This window comes from Sceloporus undulatus, chromosome 8 (assembly GCF_019175285.1).
Source record: "Sceloporus undulatus isolate JIND9_A2432 ecotype Alabama chromosome 8, SceUnd_v1.1, whole genome shotgun sequence".
NCBI classification, from domain to species: domain Eukaryota; kingdom Metazoa; phylum Chordata; class Lepidosauria; order Squamata; family Phrynosomatidae; genus Sceloporus; species Sceloporus undulatus.
The window spans coordinates 23443771-23467038 of record NC_056529.1 but is presented as its reverse complement, the minus strand read 5'-3'; the positions used below and the strand labels follow the sequence as shown (position 1 = coordinate 23467038).

Sequence of the window (23268 nt, the reverse complement as noted above, 5' to 3'; positions counted from 1 at the left end):
GGCAGCGCATGCCACCTCCTCCTCCTCCTCCCTCGGCCCAGAGCCCCTGCCGCATTGTGCAAAGCACCTGGCTGCTGTTCATGGCTGTCCCTGGACCTGCTTCTCCCTCATTACGGCTAATTAATGGCTGCTGTGAGGATGGCATGCGATTCCATGGGGAAGAAGCAAGCAAGTTTCAGGCCCTGAGCGCAAGTCGGGAGCAATTAAGCCTTGTGACAGACAGCGGGGCTGCCCTGGCCTTCCCTCGACAGGGCTGCCTTGGCCTGCCTTGGCCCTGCGTCCCGCCGTCTCCGCCTGCTTCATGCTTGCCATCTCTGGCTCCCACACAAAGTCCTCAGCAGCGGCGGCGGCGGTGGCGTTGTTGTCACAGAGTGTTCTTCTGGTTCTCCCCTCTTTCCCCTCGGATCCCAGCTGTCGCTCTCGCCAGCCCCATCCCGGGCGGAAGGGAAGCCAACAGGCTTGGGCATGCCTAGCTCCGCAAAGGATTAAGCTTCTTATGCCTGTTTATCCCTCCATTTTGTCTCCTTGAAGCAGGCCGTGTGATGGTGATTCTATGGCCATGCTTCAAAATGGCAACTGGGGACCTGCCTCTGGCCTTCGCCACCCATTGAGACCCACACTTTAATACAGTTCCTCATGTTGTGGTGACCCCCAACCATAAAATTGCGGTGTCTCAGTTCCTAAGGCCATTGGAAATGTGTGTTTTCCAATGGTCTTAGGAAGCCCCTGTGAAAGGGTCATTCGACACCCAAAGGGGTCACAACCCACAGGTTGGGAACTGCTGGTTTAGACCCTTAGCATCCTCAGAGATGTGGGAGCGGGGGCTATTGCACTGATCCACCCTCAGAGATAAATGGATCCTGGAGGAGTCATGATCTTGTGGAAGCCCCGGCTGATCTATGGAATGGAGAAAAGGCCCATTTATGTCCTCTATATCCTCTCCTGAATTGCAGCATCTGAGCCTTTTGGCTCTCTGGGGAGCTTCAAGTAATAAAACACCTGGGTAGACAACTACAAATCAGGCCAGGTAAAATCAAACACAGGTTAAACCACAACACAACTCTTCTTAATAAATCATCTAATCTCTAGTTATTTGGCATCTTTTGTCACGCAGACCATGAAATACAAGGCGCTGTAGGAGTCATACAGGCCACGGTTGTCTGGTGGGACATTTGTATTTTGGCCCCATGTGCCATTATACCAGTCTGACCCTGTAAAAGACTGTGGGATGATCTTCCCTTTGAGGATGGAGCCCAAAATGGGAGGAGAAGTGACAGCCAGGCCTGACATGTCTGCAGACATATTTTTTGTCCTTTTAGTAGGCTAGATCCAGGTTAGCAAAGAGATCGGGAGGCAGGACTGCTTTGGGATTGTCAGACACTGGCAGCAAGAGAGGATCGGTGCTGAGAATCAGAGCAAATAACTAGTCAAGCGGCATGAAAGCGCAGGCCTTGATGTGGTCTAGCCACTTCCTAAATGCAGCCTGAGCTCTCGCCCTTAATGACTTCCTCCCTCCCTCCTTTCCCTCTGCAACGGGGAAACCCCTTCCTTCATCTCAGCAACATTCAAGCCACAGTTATAACCCAGTGTAGATCTATGTAGTGTACTGCGCTATCCCCCCGGGGCCCCACCTAACTTATGGCATCAGAGCATTACTGACCCCCCTGCTATCAATGCAGAATATTTAGAAGAACTTGCTGAGTGGATCTAGCCCTTAATGGATCCCAGCCCCGCTGTGTTCACTTGCTCTGAATGTTTTGAAATGGCCAAAGGGCAGGACAGAGCATGCGCGAAGGTAATAGACACGCACCCAAGACCACCCTTCATTGCTTTTCTGCAACCCACATTTCCCTTCACCAGTTTCAGGATTTCTACTCCTAGCAGAGATGAGGCACCAGCGGATGTGATTGGAAAGGATCAGAATTTATTAGAACGGCTGGTGTACATGGTCTCTCCAATTCAGATGATGACTGTGAACCACTATACTGGCAATATATTACAGCTATGTCATTCCTTTAAATGTATCTGTCCAAAATCCCTGTTCAAAAGAAGCACACAACAGTGGATGGAGGGTTTTCCTTTTGGTAAGCTAACCAGACAGAGAGCTAAGCTGGCTCCTCTCAGGAAGATCGGTGGATTGCAAGTGTGCCTCTTTCCATGATGGAGAAGAGCCAAGTTGGCAAAACTAGCCACCGGCTGCCCTGGCGCTTTCTCCAATCGTGCCTGTTTGGAGGAACAACCGCAGCCAGGTATTTGTGGGAAAAGGTGCCCTCTTCCGAATGGATGATGCCAGATGCAATCTAAGTCGCCTTCGTGGCTGTTTCTGGAAGGGCCTGCGATAGCTGCCAGGCACCAGCAGGCAATGACCAGGTTGTGGAGCAGGCATTACTGAAGTAGGCTGAGCCTTGCATAGGATGCCAGGGACCAGAAGCCCTGACCAGCCAAGGAAGCCCCCTGGGAGACCCTGGGCAAGCCACCTCCTGTCAGTAAACCCCTTCTGGACAAATCTCGCCAAGAAAGTCCCGTGGTCCACACTCCTTGGCTCCCTCTCCGTCAGCCCTACCATTTTCAGTAGCAAGATCCACGTAGACGTAGCCTGGCTCTGATGGCTTCTCAGCACCGGCAGACACAAAAACACATAGCCATTGCCACCGACTTCTCACTTCAGGCTGACACTTTAAACCGAGCATCTTGCTGAGAGTGTGCATTGCAGAACATTATCTGGTCTGACTGTACATGATTTCCAATTCGTAAGAGGGAAGGGGGCAAGGAAAAGACACAAACATCGGGAGACACGGGGGAATGAAAAGGATGAGGATAATAAAGAGACAACAGAAGAAACGGAGCACACTTGCTGGATTGTTGCTCCCCAGATAAGAATCCAAAGTTCTCTTTGAGGAAGAGAGGGAGAGGCGATAGCAAGGCTTTTCTCTGTTCCGTCACTTGTTGGCAATAAAGACACAGGACTGTTGATGAGAACAGAGAGTCTAATTTGGAGAAAACACTGCAGCGTGGGAAGCAGCTGGTGAGAGGAGAGGAATAAAGGGAAGAGAAGGTAGGAGAGAAGAAGGGAAGAGGAGAAGAACGGAAGGAAGAGGAGGAGGAGGCAGCAAGTCTGGGACTGGCCAGGTCCTTCTCTCTGCAATGTCTCCTATCCGGACCCTTCTGGGTGCCAGTTCCCCCGACACCTATTTGCCATCTTAGCTGCTCCTATTCCCTTTGTGCCCCATGCCCCATCTCCTCCACCCCCCAATTTACTTCCATTGTCAACCTGTCCCCTTAACAAAGCCCAGCTCCTGCCCTCTTCTCCCTCCTGGCACTCGTCGGTCTCCAGTCCTACCCTTGCAAGGAATAACTCACACTATTCCTGAACACAGAGTCTTTTAAATCCAGTTTTACCAGCAGATTAGTTGGTTGCTTCCGCAGCAACTTCTTTTTCCTAGCTGTGATGCGCTGCTGAAGTGCCTTTCATGGATTCACCTGATCTTTTCTGCAAAACTTTCCATTTTGTGGGGGTGGGTGGGGAGCCCCTTCTGTCTGCCCTTTTCGCCTTTGCTTCTGTCTTTCTCTGTTGCGTATCTATACCTTGCTTGGACATTTGATGACCAAGGACCACAAACATGCTATATCCCTCCAAAGTAGCCAAACGTCACAATCCTCGTGTGTCCCCTTCTCAGGTGGAAAGAAAGCTCTCTCTCCTGGCATAAAGCCTCCTGGCTGAGACCTACTGTTTGCCCCTTACAACAAGCCCCTCCTGCCTCTGCCTTGTGCTCAGTGCTGCCATCAGCTGCGATGGCAAAGGACCTGTCTCTTCTTTGTCACACAGAAGGAGGGACATCGCTTCCATATGCAGCCAGTTCCTAAGCTAGGTGATGGGATACGGAAACAAATCCATTGTGAAGCAAAAACAGACACCTTACGGTTAAAAACCCACAGAGAGCAGCCTGGAAGAAAAGCAGCAGCAGCAACAGCAGCCAGATGCTAAGAGCGGCAGAACTAACGCTGAGGCTCAGGAACCAGCAAGCATGGGACAGGACTCTGTTAGCATGTCAAGCATTAGCAATGGAAGTGCTGTGACTTGCAATCCCAGGCTTGCGCCAACAGCTTCCCATGTGCATGCATGCACACCCCACACAAATCAGCCTCCACTTCAGACAGGACTCCCAAAAGGCCAGGCTTGGTAAGACTCCTTCTGGAATTGCCACATAGATGCCTACCCATGCTGGAGAATTTCTCTCTTGTTTGGAAACAGGGAGTAGGGGAATGCCTTGAATTTAGTTTACAGACAGGGCAGAACCCAGATTTTAAAGAACAGTCTGGATCCTTGCAGTCTGGGGGAGGAAGCACAGATGCACAGGGGAATGCTAAGATGCAGCCCATGAAGAGCAGATGCTGGTAAGCTGTGAGGTCTAGAAGGAAAGGCTGGAGGACAATGAGATGGATTCTATGGTCCTCAGTCCCACATGCAGCACTCAGGATGCCGCAAGAACTTTATACCTGGTTTCTGATGGAAGCAATGCTTATGGAGAAGAGCCTAGCCTCTTCGGCCTTCTCTTGGTGCTCCAATCCTTCCTTCCTTCCTTCCTGGGTGCTTAGGGCCATATAAAGGGGTGGCTGTCCCCTTGACCTACAGCTTGGTTCATGGCCTCCTACTTAAAGTAACAAAGCTTAGATAAGAAAAGTCAGGTATTCACAGTGTTTTATTCTCTCTCCTAGGCTCCCCTAGCTCCCTTGCCAACGATGTCAGTGACTCCAAAAGTCCTCATTTTACATTAGCTCTTGCCACACGTGGCACTTGAAGGGTTAGCAAACCTTGGCTTCTTGGACAGATAAGACATAAGCTCATTCACCAACAAGGACACAGGAGTGGTTAACACTGGACAGCCTGTTAATGTTTCTTGTAGCGGTTCTTGGGAGTTTCACCGCAGCCCGTCGTGTCGCAGGAAAGGACGCTGGGCTTCTTCCCCAGGCCGACACTCCCCAAAAGGTCTGGCAGCTCATGGGTGATGGCCCTCTCAATCTTCTCCAGGAAACACCCTCCCATGTAGGAACACTGCTGAGCCAGAAGCTTGAAAGTGTTAATGGGGTTGATCCCAAAGAAGTCCTTATAGGCCTCGCGATTGGGGAGGTCAAATTTGCTGACGTTGGTCTTTGCCAGGATGGACTTAAAGATGTAGAACTTGTCTGGATCCTCTACAATGTCCTTGAACACCAGCTCTCCATCGCTGAAGAAGGTCATTTTATCCCTGTAGGTTTGCAAGTAACGGTCAACGAGGAGTGCGTGGATGCGGACCCGGATAGCGTGTTGGCGGATGAAGGCAATCTTGTTCTCCAGCCTGTTTTCAATCACCTGGTTCAGGTCTTCCAGGAGGGAGATCTCCTCTTTCAGGAAGAGTTCTTTGTGGGTGTCAGGATGGTAATCCAGGGGCCAAAAGGAGCTGACATAGACCCTGGGGGGCTCCGTGACATTGATCAGGGGAGCCAGGCTCCAGAACAAGGCGCCATACACCCGCATGAGCTCTTGCGTGGCCAGGCTGTCTGCTTTGTTCAGGATGATCCTGATCTGAGACTCCCGACCCTTCAGCTGGCGGAAAAGCATCTCCAGTTCCAGACCCACATCCAGCTTTGTGGGGTCAAAGACCACGAAGATGAGGTCAGCTCTGTCGATGAACCACTGGCAGACATCATTGAATGGGTAGCCTGTGGGAGGACGAAGCGGATGGAGAGAGAGGAGGGGTGTGAAATATTAGGGATTCTGGTTCAGTCTTATTTATGTTATTTGTTTATGTCATCTACACGCCGCCCTTCTCCCCAGAGGGACCCACGTTGGCTCACAGACAACACATTTAAAACCTCAGTAAAATTCAAAACAATTAAAAATATCTAATCCTTAAACTAGTGGCTGTATTAGAAAAAAGACTGAGTGAGCCAACTTTCTGTAAAAAGGTGAAGGATGCTGTGGAAGGCATTAAGCGGGACGTTTATAACTGGAGTCGAAAGAGAAGAGCCTCTGCGCCTGCTCTATCCTCTGGATCCTAATGGCTTACTTTCAGGGTCCTCTTTGAAAATCTGAGGCGCAGAGCATTACCTCTTTCCTGCTGCTTCCGGTTTTCAATGATGCCGGGCGTATCCACAAAGGTAACCCTCTCCAAAAGCTTATGAGGGACCTCAATCCCAATCAGCTTCTCCAAGAAGTTCTGGCCAAACTTCTCAAGAGGCGAGAAAGAGCGGGCGCTATCCGCAGCCATCACAATGCCTTCAATGGTCTTCAGCTTGGGGCCATGCATGATGACGGTGAATTCAGAGGTGGTGGGCTCAGCCCCTGCCCAAGGAAGAACCAGAGCAAAAGACAGACACACAGAGAGAGCCGTTAGACAATTGGCATCTGAAACTGGGCTGGGTTTCAAATGGATGCCTTACTAAAACATTCCCAAAGCTCTTTTCCAACCATATGCAAGCAACAACCACTCTGTCCGTGACGCTCTCCCTCCCAAATGGGGACAGGCAAGCCATCCCACACTGGCGACGGAGGTGTTTACTGTCACTGCTTCTAGGACTGTTGTGTTTGGAAGAAGCATTTTTGCTCCAGGGCCCACGTGGCCCGCCCCATTCCTTGCCCTGGGCAGCATCCTCTCAGAGGGACTTTCATTCCCACAGAGACCTCTGAGACTCTGAATGCCTCTGCTGGGATCAGATGGGGATCAAAGAGACCAGAAGCCTGGGATGCGGAGGTGGAAAAGAGGGAGAGGGAAAGGTCATTCCTCCTCCAGTTAATTGGCTTCTCACAGGGAAGCTGGGAAAGCTCTCTTCTGGGTCTTTACTGTGGCTCTGGCTGCCAGGCACAGGAGGATGCCAGCCCAGCGGGGAATTGCCCGGTTGAGCCTGGGCAGGATGGCCTTCCTTACCTGGAGTGAGCCAGGGACTGCCTAAGGCAGCGGAGCAGAGAGGAGGCCAGGTCAGGATGGAGATGGAACTGAAAAGGTCCTCTCCAGCCCCAGGCAAAGGCTAGAAAGCCAGACAAGTTAGACTGAAGCCTGACCCAGACAGTCCAGTGGCCTTATGCTACTGGCCGGCCAGCCCTTGGAGATGGACATGAGCCATGATGCCTTAAGCCCCACATATCTACTGGGGGTCAGGAGTGATGGAGACAGATGGGAAGAGTCCCTTGAAGGAGCTGCACTGTTTAGTTCTCACCCTTCCTTGCTTGTTGCTGTTGTTGTTGTTGTGTGCCTTCAAGACTTAAGGCGACCCTAAGGCAAACCTATCGTGGGTTTTTCTTGACAAGACCTTTTCAGAGCAGAGGGGTTTTGCCTTTGCCTTCCTCTGAGGCTGAGAGAGTGGGACTCATCCAAGGTCACCCAGTGGGTTTCCATGGCTGAAAAGGGGTTCAATTGCTGGCCTCCAGAGTTGTAGTCCAGTGCTCAAACCATTGCACCATGCTGGCTTTCTGGCCATCCTTGCCTATAGACCAACATACTCTCAATGTGATTTCACTTCCTTGCTCTCTGCATCCCAGTTCTCTCTCGCCCCAATGGCCCCCATTACTCAGCTCACTATCTCCTCCTTCTGAGCCCCTTCTTTCCATCTCCACGGGGACTTCCAAGCATCGGCGTCCATACACATCCCCAGGGTCGAGGTGACCACCATAACACCACTCCTCCTGTTGGTCTTTGCCTTTGAAGAGGGCTCTGAGACCAGTCCTCCCAGTCTGCTCCATTTGCTCTTCCCCACTTTGGCTCCAGCTGCAGGGATCTAGGCAGCATCTTTCCTGTGGGGTGCAGGGCTTGGCCCCACATGCCCAAACCTAGCAGCATGGGCAAACCTAATGGCCAGGACCAGGGAGAAAGATGGAGGAAGACCCCCTACCTGTGTACAGCTGGTAGGGAGTATCGTCCAGCCCCAGGAGGTAGTTGATCATGGTTGATTTGCCAACGCTCCATGGTCCCAGGAAAAGCACCATTGGCTTGGAAGTAATCTCTCCATCTGTGAGTGGAAACAAAATGGAGAGTGGTGTTTTTGAAGCAGCTGCTTCAGGGCCCCCTGAAACATCTTCAAAGAGGAGTCAGCCCCCGAACGTTGTCCTCATACTTGAGCAGCCCAACTGGCCATCCTCTTCTTCTTCTTCCCTCAAGGCAGTCGGCACAAACCAGGGAGAAAGGCTTTGCAATCTGACACTTGGGGAGGGATGACAGGAGTGCAGGGCACACACAGACACATATGGACGCACACAGTGCTCACCCACTGTCAGCCTCCAAAGTATTCAACAACAAGAAGAGATCAACAAGGGGTCTCTCTTGGCCAAGCAACCCTCCCTTCGTGTGACTGCCAGGACCCAGGTATGGTTCCAGCTCTGTGCCCCTCTGAGGAAGCCTTTCCAGCTCCTGATATCTCAGGATACCTTGCACCAAGTATGAAAACCTCCTCCACCAACATTATGTATTTGTATGTGCATGGTGAGAACACTGTTGTGTGTACAAATGCATGTATTTGCTTTGCATTGTGTCCATACTGTGTTCTTCCCCCATGTCTGGCCACAAGCAGGAACTTCCCAAATGGTGAAACAGAGGCTGCTCATGTGTGACAAGATGGGGCAAACGTAGGATTGTGGAGCTGAGCGTTCCTTATGTGACCTCACCATGCGCCAAATTCCCTCTTTCTCTGCCTAAGAGGCCATCTTCTCCCAGGATCCCAAAGGCAAGGGGATGTCAAAAAGAGCTTTGCTGGGGATACCAGTGCAAGCCCTTAACCCAGCCCTCTTTCTGCTTTAAATGGTGGGGCAGGTTCTCAGAGTAGATCCCGGGGGCTATTTTGCTATGCCCTCAAGTGCACAGAGGGCCAAAAAAGAACTAAGAAGAGCCTTGGGCACATGCAGAAGCTGTCTTCAAAGAGCTTCAGCAGCAGCATTTCAGAAGCTTCAGGCAGCCCCTTACCATGAAAGGGCAAAGGGTTAACACCGCACACTTCTGCACACTTGAGGAAGGAAAATGCTATTTCTGAAGGTGTTGTTCCCAAACTTGGGTTCCCAAATACTCTCCCAGACTACAGCAATGTTACTCATGCTGGCTAGGGGTGCTTCTGCACAGTAGAAATAATGTAGTTTGACACAACTTTAAGTGCTGCAGTTACATCCTATGAGAACCTATACAAGGTCTTTAGCCTTCTCTGCCAAAGAATGCTGCTGCCTTGAAAAACTACAAACCCTAGAACTTTGTAGGATGGAAGCATGGCAGCTAAAGTGGTGTCAGACTGCACTATGTCTACAGTGTAAATGCACCCTAGGACTCCTGGTAGTTGTTGACCCAACAGTATCAGGGGACAGATGAGGAACCACCCATCTAAATCACCCCAGTGCCTCCAACCGCTAGCTGAAAGACCCTTGACCAGAGGCGAAAGGCTGCCTGGGCAGGGATTCATTCGCATGCAGGTGTCAGGTAGCCATACCCACCTGTGGCTGAAGAGCCCAAGGTGCGTCCAGGGTAAGCTGTTAGGCAGGAGAGGAGGGGGCCAGAGGGAGAGAAAAAGCAACATGAGTAGGAAAGGGAGGCTTCTTTGGGGGGAGAGGTGCTTGGTTAGGTGTCAAACAAGAACGAAGGAGAATTCCACCCTCTCCAAGAAAATATGCAGAACCGATGGATGACCCCAGTTCCTTCCACTCCCCTTTAGCCCCAGAAAGCAGGAATCGTGAATTATCCATCCAACAGTGCAAGAAGCTCATCCATCACAGACATATTTTCCACAGAGATTGACATGCAAATCCCATTCCAGAGCTGGAGGCTTCCCAGATTGCAATACAGCACCCCTGCAGGTTGCTCCTATCCCTGAACTGACTTCAGGGCGACTAGTAGGACATTGGGAGAGGTGGAAGATGTGGGATGTGCTCTCAGAGGACTCCACTGGCTTGACTCATTGACTATAGATGCTGCTGGTCAAGTCCACCTTGAGGCAGGAGAAAGGCTGCCTCCTGAAGGCCCCCAAAGCAGCAAATTGATTCTTCCTTCTGCACCTGATGTGCCAAGTCATGCGCTACCTGCCTTCCCCTCCACAGGAGGAGGAAACTGAACATGGACATCTATGTCAATGCTAACAGATATTTATAGTTCAGAAAGCTGGGCTCCTGCAACTCTCTGCTTCCTGGCCTTCCCTCTTCCTCCATCTCTCCCAGATCAGAATCCATTGCTCTTCTCTCTCTCAGCATTCCCTCTGCCCCCCTCTCTCTCCTCCCCAGATTGGTGCCCTACATTTATCATCTCTCCCAGAGCATCCCCTCTTTTCTTGCCCTGCCTGAGCCCCTCTTTTCTCCTCCTTCCCCTTCCTCACAATTCTTTTAGCAAAGGATCCCTTCCTTAGTTTACTGATGGAATAGCCAACTCTTGCTCCCAAGGAATCTGGACTGAACTGTAGTTTGATGTAGTCTACAAGTCCCTGGCAGGAAAACCTCAGTGCCTTCTTTTGCCAAACTAGGGCTACTGCCCTGGAAACCCTAAACACCCCAGTGAGGAATGACTGTTTTGGAAGCAGCGTAAACCTGACAAGAGGGAAACTGGGCTAGAATCTTGTAGGAAAGATGTCATGGCTGCCTGGGAAAGCAAATGGGGCCACAAAGGGCCACAGCATGTGGCGGAAGAGCCAGTTGTCAGTGTCTCACTCCGATTCCAGATGTTTTATGGATCTCTAAGATGCCCCTGCCCCATTCCTGACTAGAAGGCCAGGCTGGGCACACAGACTAGGCACCAGCTGCCCTCTGCCCAGCCGCCCATTCCTTGGCCGTACCTGTGATCTCGTGCTGCCGCAATTCATTGTACTTGTAGGACTGCTCCAGGGGCTTGATGGACGTGTGGTAGATCTTCCTGAGCCTCTGCAGGATGGCTGCAAAGGGAAAGCAGACCAAGAGGAACCCATCAGAGGCCTGGCAGAACCTCCGCCACCGCTGCCTCTCCCTGGCACCCAAAGCCAGGCTCTTGGAGGAGCCAGGGAGACTCAGCTGCAGATACACAGCATGTGCCACACATCCACCTGCATTGCTAGCGACGGGTGTGTTTTGTCATTGCCAGTTTGCCCCCAACCCCACTGCCAGGCCTGCTTCCTCCTGGGCTGCTGTTCACTGAGGGAACAGTTGCAGTGCCACCTTTCAAAGATAATTTTAAAGAATTTACTTAAATAAGCAACATGGTCTTGTGCCTATGGCTGACAGAACAGTATGCTCAAAGGCTTAGAGAATCCGTTCCAGTGGGGGGCCCTGGGTTCAAATCCAGCCGTGTCTCCAGGCATTGCTGGGAGAAGCCAGAGGGAGACTGCTGCCGGGCAGCAGTGGTAATAATAATAATAATAATAATAATAACAGCAACAACAATGGTAATACTGAGATGGATGCAGGTGGACAGAGCAAGGTCGCCTGGCTCCAGGGAAGGCAAGCCTGCTTCTCCATATGCATCAGGCCACCTTTCAAGGACTCAGTGTTCCTCCTTTGGGCGACTAAAACGGTGAAGGGTCTGGAAACCATGTCCTATGAGGAACGACTTAGGGAGCTGGGGATGTTTAGCCTGGAGAAAAGAAGATTAAGAGGTGATATGATGATAGCCCTGTTTAAATATTTGAAGGGATGTCATATTGAGGAGGGAGCAAGCTTGTTTTCTGCTGCTCCAGAGAACAGGACCCAGAACAATGGATGCAAGCTCCAGGAAAAGAGATTCCACTTCAACATTAGGAGGGACTTCCTGAGAGTAAGGCTGTTCGACAGTGGAACAAACTCCCTCGGAGTGTAGTGGAGTCTCCTTCTTTGGAAGTCTTTAAGCAGCGGCTGGATGGCCATCTGTCAATGGAGATGCTTTGATTGTGATTTCCTGCATGGCAGAATGGGGTTGGACTGGATCAGGGCCCTTGTGGTCTCTTCCAACTCTATAATTCTATGATTCTATGAACTGAAGGGAAGGAACTGAAAGTGGTGCCAGAAAGGGGGAGTGGATCGGAGGCAGGAAAGAGGGCTGTCTGTCTGGTGCAGGGTTTACTCAGGAGTTGGGATCCATCCAGGTGTGTGTGTGAGAGAGAGAGAGAGAGAGATCCTCCAGATGTTTTGTGCCCAGAGGATCCTGCCTTTGGCGTCCAGGCCAGGGAGGCCCCCTTCTGACAAGGTGGTCACTTCTGTACCATGGCTTCAAAAAGTAGATTGGACTGGACCTCAGAGACTCATCCTCCTTCAGTGGGCAAATAGCCAGAGACCCAGGGCCCTTTCATACTACATAACTATATTGTTACAATGCCACTTTAATACTATGGCTCCATCCTGCGGATTCCTGGGATTTGCATTTTGGGGAGGGACAGGATTTTCCTTCCTCAAGAGCCCCCTCCCCATCTCCCTGGGGTCCTCTCTTCCATCCGCAGGGGCCTCTCCTACTGCTACCTGAGTAATCGTCTGCAGGCTTCTCCTCCTTGAGCTTCAGGGTGTTCTCGATGTGGGAACGGTCCCTCTTGGCCGACTCCGCCACAGTGTCCTCTACCTCTTCTGCAAAGAGAGAGCAAAGAGACCATCTCAGCCCACTGGCCACTGAGTGACCGGCCAATAGGGGTCTCCCAGGAGGAGGGGGCAGTCTGGGGGGCATCTTTTTCACAGTGTGTTGGTCCAGGTCTTTGGCACACGGTGCTCTTCCCTTGCGCCTACATGCCTCTCCTCACCTTCCCCTCCGCAAGGATTTCCGCTAGTGCCGAGCGCAGCTGGGGCAGGGAGCCTGGCAAGGGGCCAGCAGCAGTTGCCTGGGACAGGCATCTAAATATAGGTGCTGCCACTTCATTCTGACTCCAGAGTAAAGAAGGGCATGGAGTCCCTCCATCCCTCTCTCGTGCACACATACACACGGTCTTAACAGTCACAGGCTCATTCATCCCCTCAATGGGCACAAGGACAACCGAAGATAAGCCACAGAACAATTAGCTTCCCAAGACGGGAAGAGGGTCCAAAATCACTGGGGCCAGTGAAAAAAGAAGCAAGACATCCTGATTCCTGGAGCTCCCCCTTTTCCAGTTACCTGCTGCTGGTCTTGCAGTCCTTGATGCTGGACCACCAGAGCCTCAAATGTGGGAACGGAATCAAGGGGCGGCCATTCACAGACCAGGCTGTGCCAAGGGAGCCATGGCACTTGCTCTGCTGTGTGAGATTAAGTGGGACAACAGACCCCTTGACCCAATCCAACCCACCCCACCCACCCTGTTCTTCCTTTGCCAGACTTGTTCCAACTTTTTTTTATGGCACAAGGAGTTAGGGGAGACCTGTTGGCTACTGGGCCTGGCAGGAAGTGCCACTTAGGAGTTATGTTTGGGGATGCCAGGGGGAAATGGGCCCAAGCATAGCCAGAGGAAAGGAGGGGAGTGGGCAGCAGGGATCTACAGAGAGAAAGAGAGAGAAAGAAAAAGAGAGAGAGAGAGAGAGAGAGAGAGAGAGGCCTTTCCCAGACCCCAAAATAGCCTCTAGCCACAGGGCTCCAGTTACGCTTTGGCATTATCAGCTGCCCATTCAAAAGGGGGGGGGGAGCAAAGGCTGCCTTTGTCTCGCTTCCTGCGCTCATCCCCCCAGCAGGCGATCCTGTCATGGCGGGCATGGAATTTGCGCTATGCCAACATCTCCATGATGAGGAACCTCGCCTGCCAGTCCTGCCATCAACCAACTGCCTTTGGAAGACAGCCAGTTTCTCATTTTCCAGAAACTTGCCGGTAGGAGTGGCAAACTCCCAGTTGCTTCTCTGGAGCATGCAGACACTCACACCCCCAAGAAGTAAAAATAATTAATGTAGATTGTGCGGAGAGGGTTTGTTTCAATAATTTATGCTACAACCTTGGTTTTTGTATTCTTTCATCATTTCCTATGTTATTTGCCAACAAGACCCACTTGGCTCAACGGAGACCTTGCATGGTTATTGCAAGCTTTGGGGGTATGCCTCAGATTGTGGAACTGGCACTTCCTGGCCCAAAGGGATGGTCAGTAGCCTTGTTCTGCAAACAACTGGGTAAAGACTGTGTGGGTTTTGCATCTTGGCCAGTGGTACACATGGCCTATGGCTCTGGATGACAACTGCTGGGAAGGCACAGTGCCTTTGGACCCCAGCTGCCCCCATCCCTCATGTGGGAAGATGTGGCAGCACATGCCTCCCCTTTCCTCCCTCCCTCCCTCCTGTGGGACTCATGCCAAGAAGCAGAAGCGGGCACAGGGAGGGGGCAGATGCGGGCAAGGGAAGGGGCAACTGAGGTTCTCTCTGCTGGGAAGCTCAGCACGCAGGGCAAGAAGGGACACAAAGAAAGGCCAGGACCTCTCGGAGCTGCACTCGGTGCTGGGGGGTTGCCCTGGTCTGCAGGGCTGGCTGCTTTGGGGAGGGTGTCTGCTGCTGGCGTGGGGTGGACATTCTTGCCAGTGGGCATCTCCTGATCTATACGGTGGGCACCCCCTTCACTGGAGGAGCCCGGTGCCTGTGCTGCTCCACTCAGGTTTTCCTCTTGGCGCTGGAAGTGGGCTTCCCCTTCAGGAATGGAGGGTGGGTTGGCACTTCTGTGGGCGGCCTCCTCTGGTGCTCCCTCCTCTGTCCCTTTCCTTAGGACAGGCTGCTCGCCTTCCTCCTCATGTGACCCCTTCTCTATGGCTCCAGGAGCACCACCAGCCTCGCCTTCTTCCTCTGGCTGAGATGCTGCTCCTTCCTCTGCAGAAACCTCCTCTGATGACCTTCCTTCTTCTTCATCATCTCCTTCTTCCTCCTCACCATCTTCTTCTTCCTCAGAAGACTCCTCTCCTTCCTCAGAGTCCTCCCCATCCTCAAGCCCTCCACCTGGCACCTTTGCCACCCTGGATGCCTCTTCCTCTTCCTTGGCTGGTGAGCTGGGATCTTCCTGGGCCCCTTGCTTTGCCATTCCTTCCTCTTCCTTTCCATCTCCTTCCTCAGGTGCCTCTTGGCCTTCCTGTTCCTGGAAACCCTCCTGTGCCGTGCCTGGTGCCAGCGTGTCCCCTGTGGGCACAGGGCCACTCAGGGGACTCTTCTGCTCAGGGGCTGCACCAGCTTCTTCCGCAGTCACATCAGTGGTTCCTGTAGGTCTGTCCTCCAAGGCCTGGAGGAGGCCCTGGGAGAGCTCTCCACTTCTGCCTGGGGCAGACCCTGGCCCGTCCCTCTCTGGGGGTCCCTGCCTCTCTTTCTGAGCCTCCTCTCCAGCTGGCACCCTCCCTGCCTGGATCGGGTTGTCTGCTCCACCTTCTCCATGCCCTGCTTCAGGAGCATTCTCTGCCTTGGCCACATGGGTGTCTTGGTCCCCTGGGATGTCAACATGGACCTCCAGATTGGCATCGGTCTGGGAGGCTCCGTCAGGGTCTGTGCCAGCTTCCTTTTCTTCTCCTCCTCCTTTTCCTTCTTCTTCTTCTTCATGGCTGCTGGGGGGCTGGAGGGAAGCCCCTGTTCCGGGAGGCATGGGAGCAGCAGCAGCACCACCACCACCACCACCAGCCGCCTCTTCATAGAGCAGCTCCTTCTTCTCAGCTAGGCTTGGGTCTCCAGGCAACAAGCTGCCCTCGGCAAAGATGGCAGAGTCTTCTGTGCCAGCATCCAGGGCAGAAACTTGCAGTTCTAAATGGTTAGAACACGATCAGTCAGTTTGGTCCATGCCTCGCCCGCCTCCTCGCTCCTCAAAATAGCCTGTGTGTCTCTCTCTCTCAATCTAAGTGTGTGAATGCTTGCCTAGGTGGCCCTGGTGAGAAGCAGAGCCAAACTCCTTTTCCTATGGAGCGATGCTGAAGCTGATGTCCCTCCTGACCCTGCCATGAGTGCAGTCCTTCAGTCTTATCCCAAACACCAGGGCTGGGAATCCGACTGGCTTTTCCTGCTCCTATCAGTAAACTGGGTGCAAACAGGTGCCGGGTGGAAGGAATCTATCTTGGGCTTTACAGCCAGCTGGCCAGCCTCCTCCAAGCAAAAGCCTCCCTGCTCTCTTTGCTGGGCCCCTTGACTCTCTAGGTTGCAAACACACAAGGAAAGGGGGCATCCAGGGAAGGAGAAAAGGTAGTAGTAGTAGTAGTAGTAGCCAAAGCATGCTACTGGCTAGGGCATGTCACATGCCTGGAAGCAAAGGGTTTAAATGAAAGTGTTTGTACCTGTTCTGTCCTGGAGCTGGGGGTAGTTCCAGGCCTGCCTAAGTATTTCCTCACACACATTACTGCTACGGCACAAGCCTAGTTGCTGGTCAGTGATACAGTAGAAGGAAAAATGGTACCCAGCAGAGCTGGCCCTTTTGCTGGTTGGGTCCAGCCAGTGGCAGAACTGTGCCCCATGACAAATTCCTCCCTGCCCAGGGATGCCATTCACCAGGGCTGGCTAAACAGGGAGCCCTTGGATGGGATGCACCGGCCTCAGGTGAGGCCAAGGGAAGGTAGTTTATATAGTGCAGAATCAAAGAGAAAATCAAAGTGTGCAAATGTGACGTATCTCCCATAGTTATGCAAACTGCCCACATTGTTCATTTTCAGTTTTCCCCACCTCCAACTGCCAAAACGTATCAAAACGTATCAACCCATCCTGCTTCATTGGACAGCAACCTTTGGCCATGATGTTGGCAGCGACTCCGAAACCCATCATCCCAATGGCAGAGGCTGATCTCACTACGCTACCCCAGTTCCACCCAGCCATTATCCCAGATTCTCTAGAGTGATTATGCCAACTGGGACACAAACAGCCTCCTTTCCTTGCCTCCAGTGGCCCTTTCTGGAAAGGGAGCTGTCCAGAGAAGAGGATGTGGCAACCTGGGTATAGCATTGGGGGGGGGGATCCGTTCCTCTCCCCAAACCGCTCCCCCCAAATGGTCTGGAGGCTCTGTTCCAGAGCTGCTGGTGACTGGATTTGGGCAGCTCCCCAGGAGGGGAGGGGAGGGGTCTTCTGTGCCCCCCCCCCGGCCTCCCACCAGCCCTTGTCCCCCGCCAACAGATGATGCCTGAGCTGAAGCATTGGGAACAAAGCCGCCTCCATTAGAAACAGCTGCGGCTCAGAGGAGTAATCCTTCCCCCTGCCGGCAGCACATGCATGCTCACACAAAGGCCAGCCCCACATGCCAGTCGGTCAAAGCTCTCCCTTTCACAGTGTGGGGTGGGGATCTGGGCTGGAGGAATCCATGCTTATTCCCTCCTAGAGGAAAAGGCCCCGGGGCCAGAAGCGGGGTCAGCCCCAAGGGCCACCCTGACCCTCCTGGGGTTGCCAGGGTGAGAAATGGAGAGGGCCCCTCTCCTTTTAATGGCTGAGGAGGAGCCAGCATAATGGCGTGGTCTGAGTGTTGGAATAGCACACTGGAAGAGGACCTGGGTTTGAATCCCTACGTGGCCATGGAAAGCCACTTACTGACTTTGGGTAAGTCTTACTCTCTCAGCCTCAGAGGAAGGCCTCCCTCTGAAGAAAGCTGGCCAAGAAAATGCCATGATAGGGTCGCCATAAGTCAGAAACGACTCAAAGTCACACAGTAACAGGGAGAGAACCCCAACCCACAACCATCTGAAAAGGCAAGAGTGAGGGCTCTGTGCCTTTCCCCATATGCAGGCCTTTGGATCAGGGATGGTCCAGACAATGCCCTCGGTTGGCATTTGCTCCATTCCGTGGTGAGAATGGGGTGAGAGTGGGTCTTCTTTCATGCCAACCACCGGGACCTCATATAAGGCTCCCTTTCCTCTCTCCTTACCCTGCCTGCCCCCAGTCTGGAGGCTCTTCAACTATATCAAGCGCCAAATTGTGCTGACCTGCAGATGGCAAGCGAGTGAGCGCTGGGCAGCAAAACGGGCTGAAGGTTACGGGCTTAGCACCCGCTGCCTCACTCATCCAGCTAAAAATACCTCCCTCTGGCAACTGGGAGGGGAAGCGGCTGAGCAGCGGATGGGGGGCACGCAGAGGGCCAAGGAAATGTCTGCTGCTGTGCTCATTCCCCTGCTGCCTGGGCGCCAACCAGCCTTGCCACCCTGGAAGCACACAGGAGGGTCTCTGAGACCCCTCAGCAGAGAGGATGAGCCCCCAGCCTCTCATTTTGGGGCAGGGGAGACCCTGCTCTTGTGGGCCCCACCATCATCTGGTAAGCTGACACTCTCTAGAGCCTCTTGGGTGCGGCACAAGGGTGCGTGGGTGTCATGGGTGGTGGTGCCAAGAAAGCTGAAGGCTCAGAGTGCCACCAAAAAGGTGCCACCCTTTGGTTGCCAGGCATCTCCTGGTGGCTCTGAAGCTGCTCTTTTTCACTGGATCCTGAGAGAGACTGGTGGGCAAAGAGGGTCCATAGAGCACAGAAAGGAAAAAGCCCCCTTCTCTGGAAGGAGTCACCCCAAAAGAGGCCCTGTTCAGTCTACGAAAACTGCTGCTCCCCCATTTCCAAATGGGGGCCAGCAACCAGGACTCCTGGGAGGGGGATTTCAGCTGCTCAGGCTGCAGGGAAAAGATGCAAAACCAGGAAAGCCATTGCGTTCTGGTGGCATTTGGGATGTGGCCCTCAGGATGGGGTGTGGGGGCAGGAGATGTGGGCAGCCCTGGTACCCAAAATATGTTGCCTACAACTCCAGGCACCATGACTCAGAGTCCCAAATATATATCTGGAGGACCCAGGTTGCCCACTCCCCCCATAGAGGGAAGGAGGGAGGTCTGGACCTGAACTGCCCAAAGGGACTGCTCCTGCACCCCATGGATCCCTCCTGCGGAGCTCCTGGGCCGGGGCCGTGGGCATTTCAGGCCTCCTCCTGGCTCCCAGGGAAACATCCTGGCCCCAGGCTCAAAATAGCCCTGCTGCCGTGTGCCAGGCTCTCACTGTTTTCTCCAGGGCTGGAGGCTGAGGCGGAGGACTTCATACCTGGGGAAGGCCCAGCTGGCTGCCCACGTGCCACGGGGTGGCTTTCTTCTGCCTGGGCATCTGAGATCTCCAAAGAACGTCCCACCCAAACTTTCATTGAGGAGCTGCAGCCGCTGGAAGGCCACGTGGGCCCAGGAAGGCCACCAGCCATGGGCCACTGTTGCTCAGGCCACAGACCAAGGGCGTCCTTTTTTCAAAGGCCCTTGTCTTCAGGCAGAGGTAGGCAACAGGCAAAATGGGCTGCCTTTGTGGCACGTGACCCCCAAAACTCCCTGGACCCCAAGTTTCAGGGCTAAAGAAGGCAAACTGCCTCCTCAGCCGAGGAAGCCCCCTGCATGGCCTTGGGCAAGCCACACTCTCTCAGCCTCAGAGGAAGGCCATGGTGGCAACCCTTCCCTGAAGAAATGGGGAAGAAAAGGTCCTAGGAGAGGGTTGCCTTAAGTTGTACAGTACTTGAACTGAAGGCGCAGAGCAACAAAGGACAGACAGTGGAAGCAGAGCATGGGTCCTATGCTCCATCCGTGCCCTTAAGGCACAAATAAAAGAAGATGAAGCTCCCCTGTTAGCAAAAATTAAATATACCCAGTTGCACCTTAGAAAAGCTGGCGTTCTGGACTTTTCAGTCAGAGTTAGGAGCTTTGTGAAACCATCCAAAAAGGTGCTTTTGGAAAGATAGTGGCTGGATCCGTGCTCAGTGTTCCCAACTGTCTCCGTCTGCCCCCTCCAAGCCTGTTGGTCTAGGCTGGCAGCAACCAGACTTTGGGGACGCTGAGGGAGGCAAGGTATCCTCAAGTATGGGCTGGAGGTCCAAATGGACACCCGGTTTTGGATGCCCGGCGCAGAGAAACAGACACGGTAAAATACATGCCATCAGAGAACCAAGATCACAGAGTCATATCCAGACGGGGAGCTACGTTTTCTAGGATAGAAATGTGTGCAAATGTATTTGCAGCCCTGCAAACAGTCATTGGTTAGTTTGTCTTTAAAATCTCCTTCAACTCAGTCTGACCTATTACAGAAGTTTCCACTTCTTCATAAACCTTTCGAATGAGAAAATGGACCCTCAGGAACAATGATGGATTGCTTTAAGAAAGGTTTCCACTCAGCCTGTTCTGGGTGTAATGACATGCCCATGCCAGTCCCAAACCAGCCCTCGCCCATCTCTCATTGTTCAGCCAAGAGCACACACAAAGCCAGTCAAGCCCAATGCATTTACAGTGATCCATGGAAGTGGCGTTTCAGGTCATTGAGAACAACCAAATTATTAAGAGGGAGAAGTGTCCGAGTGATGCTCCAGAGGAAGGGCAAACTGGACTCTTGCCTCATGCTCAAAAGGGAGCAACATTATGCCCTCTCCCAAGAGGGGCACCGGGGCAGGCAATGGGATTATTGCCAGCTCCTGCTTGACCGCCCCACATGCCAGCAGTCATGGCCCTACGGCTCCCAGGGGACCTGTGGCCCTTGGGAGACTCTTGGACTACAAAGCCCATGCAATGAATGTGTGCAAACTGGCTCTGTGTGCGCCTGTGTGCCACTGTCCCTATTGCTAAGCTCCAGCAGAGACACAAAAGCTCCCATGGGGCAGCCTAAAAGGTCTAAATATAGCTCTCCTTTGTGGCCTGGCTCCTCTCTGGATCCCACCCACAGCCCTGGGCAAACAAGGAGCAGTGGGGCTGGGGGCCAGCAAGGATGCCGGCCTTCCCTTCTGCCCCCCAACTGCAGACAGACCTTTGCTTCTAGCCTTCCCCTGTTAGGACAAAAGCACCCTTTGCTTTGTTGGGGTCTTTCTGAGCTCCCCGCCTCCTTCTGGGTTGCAACGCTTGCCCCCCTAATCCCTGCACTTGGGGGAAAGGGGTCCCAGAGCAGAGCCAGGCTTGGGGGCTTCTAGAAAGGGGCCCTGGTCGCATCCTACAAACAGAGGTTAGATTACTAATATATCTCGCTCTTTCCCCAGACTGGGACTCAGACTGGGACGTCACAGCATTAAAATGGTACAATGAAAAACAAGGACTCTGCACTCCATCAGCGCACAGGGTCTGCAAAGGCATCTCTGCTTCTCTCTGAAAGGAGAAGGAAAAGAGCCTGGGAAGGGAGAGCGGCGTAAGTAGCAGAGGCACCAGGCACCTGTTTGGGAAGGGATCCCTAAAGCCAACCAACGAGCCCCAAACACAGCCAACAGAGAGACCCCGAAGTGCCAGCGCCGCCATCTCAGACAGAGGAAAGGAGAGAAGCCCCAAGGAAGCCAAGGTGTGGGAGAGGGAGAGACTTCCAGTTGCCCCTTGACTTTTGGCAACCCCATGAATTGAGTGGTGTTTTCTTAGGCAGGAATCCTCCGAGGTAGTTTTGCCCATCCCTGCCTCTGAAATACAGCCCACAGCACCTGGGATTTGTTGGGGGGCCAAGGACTAACCAGGGAAGACCCCGCACAGCTTCCAAGACCAGATGGGCATTTGGTGCCTTCAGGCTGTTTGGGCCCGAAATAAAGTCTCTGCCTGAACAAGGCACATACAACCCCTCTGCCCTTCCTCTGCCCTGCCCTCTTTGCCCTCCCAGGCGGCCCCATTGCTGGAGGGAGGCCCAGGGAGACCCACATCTCCAAGTGGGCAGAACCAGAGGACCCCATTCCACCCCCAGTTTGGCCTTGACAGCCCCTGCCCCCTGGAACAACCTGGGAGAAAGCAAGCCCCGAGGAGGAGGACCAAGAGGCCTGAGAGTCCTGCCATCAAAACAGTGGCGTGCAAAGCTCTGGACTCCTGAAAACTTCTTGCTGGTCTCTCTCAGGTGCCAGGAAAGGAAGAGAGGTGGGCAGAGAGGCCCAACATCTAGCCAGGACTGGCATCAGCCTGGTCCCTTCTCCCTTGGCCAGGTGAGCCCAAGGCCCTCCTCAGCTGGCACTGGGCAGGAGGACCACGAATGCTACCCACAGAGACCCAAAGCAGACCAGAGGAGAAGCATCCCTTGGGGACCCTCCAGGAGTGAGAGAGAGGCTGGCGGTGGCCTAAAGAGGCATAGGGCCCTGAGAAGAGGGGGGCCTTGGGGACCCTCCAGGAGCAACCGAGGCTTGACTTCCCTGTCCTAAGGGTGCCCCAGCTGCCCCCCCCAAAGCCTTGCCATGCCGGGCCTGGGCCCAGGGGGTCTGCCAGGGGCAATGGGGCAGGGAAGGAGGGGGTCCCCTTTTGTTGTGGGCCGTGATAAAGGATGGCCTTAAAAGGAGGCAAGCCGGAGGGAAGAGGGAAGGAGGGGCTGGGGTCCAGTTACGGCCGCTTGCCATTCTTAGCCTGCCAGGCAGCAGCTGGGACCGAATTACCTCAAGGGCAGCCAAGGGGAAGGAGGAGGGAGGCAGGCAGGCAGGGGCTCAGGGCTGGGCCCCCCAGGAGGGAAGGCAGGGGCAGCCCCGGCCCAGGCTCAGGGGGGTGCCCAGGGAGATGCCCCCCAAGGCTGGCACGGGGCCCCTCCTGCCCTGCTCCTTCCCCCAAGGAGACCCTTTGGGGACTTCTCCTGCGGAGGCTCCGGGGCCCTGGGTTGGGGGGTCCCTGGGGGTCTTGGCCGGGGGGGGTCCCTACCTGCGGAGGCCAAGGCGAGGAGGAGGAGGATCGGGGCCAGGGCCCAGGCGCAGAGCCCCGCTGCCCTCATGATGCCCGGCTGGCAGGCGAGTGGACGGGGCCCGAGGAGAGCAGCCCAGCGCAGGGACAGCCCTGCCTCCGGCCCCTCGCCCAGCCTCCGCCGGACCAAGTAGGGGCAGCAGCCGGGGAGGAGGAGCCCCCGGAGGAGGGCAGAGCCAGCGCCCAGGGCCAGCAGGGGGCAAGGGGCATGCTTTGAGGGCTAGGGCCCGCCCTGGGCGCCTCCACGAGGGACCTCTCTGAAAGTGGGGCGCGTGCCCCCGAAGAGAAGCCCCATACCCCACCCTCAGGGGCCCAGGCCCCCAGGAGCAGGTGCTGGGAGGCCCCTGCCCCCCCGGGCCCCATGGAAGGGAGGGGGCCTTGGCCGGTGCCCCCTCCGAGTCCTCGGCTCCGCTCTCCCTCGTTTTGCAAAAGGACCGAAAAGGTGCCAAGGCTGCGGAGTTCTGCGGGGAAGGCGCCCCCTGGAGGCCGCCCGGACATCGCCAGCGAAGGAGGCAGAGGAGCCGCAGCCCTCACTTCCAGCAGCGCTGTCCTTGTCAGCCCCTCTCCCTGGGCTTTCCTTGCAAGACTTGAGGAAGGAGGCTGAGAGAGAGTGACCTCTGGCCCAGGCTCAGCAGTGGCTCTCATCGTGGCCAAGCCAGGCCCTGAGCCCTGCCTCCAGACACGGCTCAGCCACGCTTCAGTCTTGGGCTCCTCTCAACACTCTTACACCAGTTTGATCCCACTTTTAATCCTTGTGGCTCCATCTCAGGACTGCGGCACTTGAGCTCTCCGGCGGAAAACGCCCAGCCCCTCGACCAAACTACAGATCCCAGGATCC

At 54.2% G+C, this 23268-nt stretch overlaps 1 protein-coding gene and 1 long non-coding RNA gene across 3 annotated transcripts; one reads left to right on the top strand and one right to left on the bottom strand.

Moving 5' to 3' along the window:
• Window positions 1-1902: 1902 nt before the first annotated feature.
• Window positions 1903-22608, bottom strand: SRL (sarcalumenin). Of its 2 annotated transcripts, XM_042438755.1 has the most exons (8): window positions 22392-22608; window positions 14295-15590; window positions 12395-12499; window positions 10771-10866; window positions 9446-9481; window positions 7867-7983; window positions 6089-6322; window positions 1903-5700 (listed from the first exon to the last, which is right to left on the bottom strand). In XM_042438755.1, exons 1-8 carry the CDS (start codon window positions 22459-22461, stop codon window positions 4889-4891), a joined length of 2766 nt encoding a protein of 921 aa, XP_042294689.1. In that variant the 5' UTR covers window positions 22462-22608; the 3' UTR covers window positions 1903-4888. The 2 variants fall into 2 exon arrangements, with proteins under 2 accessions (XP_042294689.1, XP_042294690.1); XM_042438756.1 differs by lacking the exon at window positions 9446-9481 and having other exon boundaries at window positions 12398-12499; window positions 22392-22593.
• LOC121914947 lies at window positions 17903-22398 on the top strand. The gene is made up of 3 exons (XR_006100609.1): window positions 17903-18066; window positions 18799-19047; window positions 20783-22398. It is a non-coding gene; the product is annotated as an uncharacterized LOC121914947 (long non-coding RNA).
• Window positions 22609-23268: the final 660 nt, after the last annotated feature.

Coding starts and splice junctions, on each gene's coding strand:
- SRL (XM_042438755.1), bottom strand. CDS start 22,461: ATGAGGGCAGCGGGGCTCTGCGCCTGGGCCCTGGCCCCGATCCTCCTC. Junction 15,591..22,391: donor CCTCGCCTTGGCCTCCGCAG/GTAGGGACCCCC, acceptor CTAACCATTTAG/AACTGCAAGTTTCTGCCCTG. Junction 10,867..12,394: donor TGCAGACGATTACTCAGGTA/GCAGTAGGAGAG, acceptor TTCCCTTTGCAG/CCATCCTGCAGAGGCTCAGG.